Source organism: Teleopsis dalmanni, chromosome X, assembly GCF_002237135.1.
Source record: "Teleopsis dalmanni isolate 2A chromosome X, ASM223713v2, whole genome shotgun sequence".
NCBI classification, from domain to species: domain Eukaryota; kingdom Metazoa; phylum Arthropoda; class Insecta; order Diptera; family Diopsidae; genus Teleopsis; species Teleopsis dalmanni.
This window is the reverse complement of record NC_051848.1, coordinates 94,267,956-94,272,891: the sequence shown is the minus strand read 5'-3', so window position 1 is coordinate 94,272,891 and position 4,936 is coordinate 94,267,956. Positions and strand designations below refer to the sequence as shown.

Below are 4,936 nucleotides of genomic sequence, written 5' to 3'. Positions count from 1 at the left end.
AAACTTCACTTAATAATATATCACACAAAAAAACTAGATATTAAATTGATATATTAAATCATTTATATGCATTTCAAATATCAATTACAGATTTAATTAATAATAACAACGATTTTACCAAACACTTACTTCTTTAGTGCCTGTCTTTACAGCTCAGCTGTTGTTTGCTTACATTTTACATATGAAATATATGAAAAATATTTCAATTTATGTTAACTTTCCTTATGGAAACTTTATATTCAAGGGTTGTCTTAATTGAGCTGATTTATTGATGAGATAATTTATATTTAAGATTTTTGTATGATAAATCATCCTCATTAGCGGTTATAATATGCAAATAAGCAAAACCGCCCAAATAAGACAGTGTGAATGTGCAATAACTGTATCCAAACTCTTGTGTTTTAACAGAGTACTTTTAATAAATATTAACATCAGATTTGGCCTGTTAAACGAAAGCACATTATTTAAAATTCGCATTGCTAGGAGGAAAAATTGTTTTACTCGACGTTAGCCCAACCTTTTAAGTTAATAATGAGCTAATATCTTTTTCTTCCAATTTGTTTATAATTAAATTCCAAGATATTCAAAATCAAGAATATTAGTTGCTATTGTTAAAAGCGCCATTTTGTAAGTCCATAGGGTCCCATTCATATAGCACAGAATTATAATTCCTTTTAGGAATCTAAAAAAGTTTAATTAAATTTAAGCTTACCTTTCTTTGTGGACGGACTTGAAAAATTAATAGATCTAAAATTAATACTTTTTCTCGGTTCTTTCTTTCAAGTAACCTCATGCCCCGCAAATATTTATTTTCCAATTTTCATACACTTAAACTGTATTATGTCAACAAAAATATTTTACGCTTCTGTCAAATTTTTTAGTTTCAAGTGCTAATTTCCTGTTTTAGTTAATAATTCGAAAGACTATTAATATTAATAATAATAAGTTTTGAATAACAATCTGGTGGCAACCACAAGCGATTGCAATCAAGAACATACCTTTGACCTCTGTCAATACCAACAGTTGTAGTTTAGATGCCGAAGAAAGAAAAAAGGAAGAAGCAAAAATAGCGCTCATCTAATAATTTAAAATTGTAAGAAAATATCCAGTTATCTAATAATTTAGTATGGTGATAAAATTATCATTGTCTGATTATCTGATGATTGTTTAATATTACAATGAAATAACATTTAAAAACACTTACAACAACAATAACAATTAATAGCACTGTGCAATCAATATAAGATCTCTTTTTTATTTTTCAACGGTTCAAGATCAATTTGGGTCTGCTAAGCTTAAATTTGCAATCTATTTTTCACCTAGATATGAGAAGCTTTTAATAAAATTTTTTTTAAGAGATACAAATTTCACGTTATTAGGTTAGATTAATGACACTGTCGATCTAATATAATTCGCCAACTCCCATAGACTCTATGGGTCCATTAAACTGCCACTGCTTAACACAGACCTTCAGCTGTATTATATATGGAATCATTTTCAGATTCTTATACACCGTAGGAAGTTTTTTAATTTTACTACTAGACACCACTATGAGAAAGTTAAACAGGGTAAATGATTCTAGCTTACGCAAAGCTAAAAGAAAGATTTAAAAAAATATTTAAAAAGGGAAAGAAATCCTTTTGAAAGGAAGACCGTTTGGGAGAAGCTATAATCATTTACCCTGCTTTTAGCTGGAGCCGGGCAGCTATATAAGAAGTTTCATGTTTTAGTAAACTTCTTCGAATGACATGATAAGGTTTTTTACCTTTGACATCATTCCCAAACAGTCTTCCTTTCCTTTCAATCTTCCTTTTGTCTTTGATGGCATTATATATTTTTACTGAGAGATCTTTAAAACTCCTATTTTAAGTTATAAGATAATTATATCCATTGGCTTCTTTTGATGAAGTCAACGGAGTGATATTGAGAGACCTACTTTTTGATTTACATCCTTTAGAGCCAATTAATAAGAGTTTCCACTTCTCCTTCTATGTTCTTAGCAACTGGTGAAATATTAATTTTTTGGTAAATAACTTTTTTATGAACAAGCGTTGGGAAGAATTTTATTTTGAGTTCATGTTGATTGCACTGGCAACCTAAAATTTATGCACCACAAGACTACATATATTGGATTTAAAACTAATGGTGCAATGGACCACTCTATTATTGGGTGCTGTTAGTTGTAGTGTTGTTTTGCAACACTTCATTTCCATTTTTTAACACATTTGAAAGTAGTGCCTCAAGTATTTGTCTATTGATGGAAATATTCTATTTTCCATCAATATAGCAATGTATGCATTGCACCCATTTCTGTATTCACTGTCCTGCTTTGTAACATCAAATCAATAATGTCAATCATTTAAACGTCCATGACAGCATCTATCAGTACGTCTGTAATAGCTTTCGATAGAATATTATTGAAAACGCCTTCGATATCAGGGAAGGTTACTGTTACTACAACCATTTGTAAAGCAATCACTGCCGATTTTTCTTTTTTGTTATTTCACAAGAAACACCCTGTTTATGTGAGTAGATCCAAGCATATTCGTATCTGTAGTTGAGTCAAAGAGTAGGACACTTTTCGTCGTGTAGATATTTGAAAAACGTGAATTTCACAAATTCAACAGATATATTTACATAAAAATGTCTGTGAATTTGAAACTAAGAGATGATTACATAAATTTTCTGGGTGTTTGTGTATGTATCTTCTACTGTTTGTGTTTGTATTGAGAGAGATAATATGATTTGCATGGCTTATGTTTCAAATGCCACCGCAAAATATGCAAAAATGTCACGTTATATCAGTTAAAAAAGTGCTTCCCGCAAGCATTAGAGTTATGTATGTTCATTTTACTAGGGGGCTCAATTAACATATAACCAAGCCAATGTTCGATATTAGAAACCATATTATATTTCTGCGGTAAAGATTGAACATTAGGTATTAGCTGCTACAAAGTATAACCCTTTAGTTTTACGTCGGTATAAAAAATTGATATTGTGAAAAAAACAAAACTATAATATCTATAAACAAACCACCAATAAATTCAATTCTCTTTTTTAAAAAATTGACAGACTAAACTAGAATTCCCTCCCTGAATTATATATAAAATAAACTATAAACTATAAGCTTTAACCTCCACTATAGTATTTAGCGCTAAAATTTTGATTATGGAATAAAACTTACCTGTGTAAGCCTCATTGCTTAAGATCTGGTCAATCAATTCATATTTTTAATCAAAATATATTTATGTTAATATAACTTATATAAGATATAAGTTACAATATAACACATACAACACAATCTGCACACGAGGCATCACCAGAAATACCAAACTGCTACTTGGGCTTTTTCTTCTTACCAGCATTTGGAGTCGCTGCAACTGGTTGTTTGGAGGGATCAAGTTGCTCAACGAGAATAACAAATTCATCAGTTGGTGCAATCAAAAACTCGTAGTCTTTAGTGGCAATGCGAAGGAAGCGCAACTCATCAATTGGATTGACTTCACGGACAGCATTACGCGCAATACAAACCAACATATCGCAAACATTGCTAGCCAGATCCTCGGTATTGTCATGATAAGTGGAGTATACCGATTCAGCGGTTTTGGCATTGTAGATTAAGCAGCCCTTAGCCTTCTGCATAATACGTTGTGTAGTGGGCATATGCTTCCGAACCAGAGTTGTCTACAATATAAAAAATTTGAAATAATTACCTACTAATAATAGTGATTCAAGTTAAAGTAAGAAAAACACATACAAAGAAATCTTCCTCGACAGGTGCAGCTAAGTCCTCCATTCTAGCAGTAAAAACGAAACTTCTTGAATAAATATCAGTTTTTAAATGACTTTTAAAATTATCTAATGAATATCTAAATTTTTTTCAAAAAACTGAGCCAATGTGATTAAAATTAATGACACTATGTTTAAAATTTGAGTGTTAAAGATGTATGGATAGATGGATTACTAAATATTTTGAATGAATATTGACATGTTAGATTTTCTTTTCTAAACAAATCTTAAGTGGCATTATAATTAAATAATGTTTATTTCGCAAGATATATGTGAATTTTTTTTTAAAGTACAGTGCATTTATTTAACAGTAAATTAAATTATACAAAACTGATGCCAGGTCGATACCATGTGATGTGAAATAACCCACATGCATTTAAACTATTGCGTACGGCTTCTGACTTCATCATTTTCAATTTGACTGACACTTATTTCTGAGCTTCTTTTTTAAAATAAATATATCCAATATACGGACTCATACAGTGTTGAAAACTTTAATTTTAAATTAATTTTTAAATGGCCATATATCAGGCTCTGTAAGTAATAAAGACTTTATGTAAAAAAATTTATTGAATATTTTCCAAATAATTCATTTTATTTTATTAAAGTTAAAGAAATATACTTTTCACTTCATTTATTTTCTATATATGATTCGAATTTATCATTAAATTAAACAAAAAGATTTATTTATTAAAGGTATTATTATTAGAAATATGTTAAAAAATTAAAAATATTACACACCATTACATATTTAATAGAGCCTAAACTCCTGGCTTTCGGTGAAGGGTGTCTTCATAACAAATTCACATCTATGACGGTATTTACTGATAATTATGATCATGATGTTTTGATGTCTATTATAACATCTGCTTCGCCGTATAACTAATAAATTTCGACATGCCATAAGAATTCGCCTTTCAGGTTTTATTCGAAATTGTGATCTACGGACAGCGCCCATGCTTCAGCCGGAAAAGAAAGATCTAATTTTATGACAATGTTACGTAGCCAACTATTAAAGAAAATTATTTTCTTTTTTCCTATTATTGTTTTCGTTAATATATGATTCGAAGTATGTGACGGACTTTACTCTCTCGATCTAATCGCTTCCTGTTTGTAATGCAGGTATCCTTGAACTTTATATTTCCCA

At 29.9% G+C, this 4,936-nt stretch overlaps 1 protein-coding gene across 1 annotated transcript; it reads right to left on the bottom strand.

Annotated features, from left to right (window-relative positions):
- Nucleotides 1-3,272: 3,272 nt before the first annotated feature.
- On the bottom strand, nucleotides 3,273-3,872 carry LOC119689470 (dynein light chain roadblock-type 2-like). The gene is made up of 2 exons (XM_038104304.1): nucleotides 3,758-3,872; nucleotides 3,273-3,684 (listed from the first exon to the last, which is right to left on the bottom strand). Exons 1-2 carry the CDS (start codon nucleotides 3,794-3,796, stop codon nucleotides 3,337-3,339), a joined length of 387 nt encoding a protein of 128 aa, XP_037960232.1. The 5' UTR covers nucleotides 3,797-3,872; the 3' UTR covers nucleotides 3,273-3,336.
- Nucleotides 3,873-4,936: the final 1,064 nt, after the last annotated feature.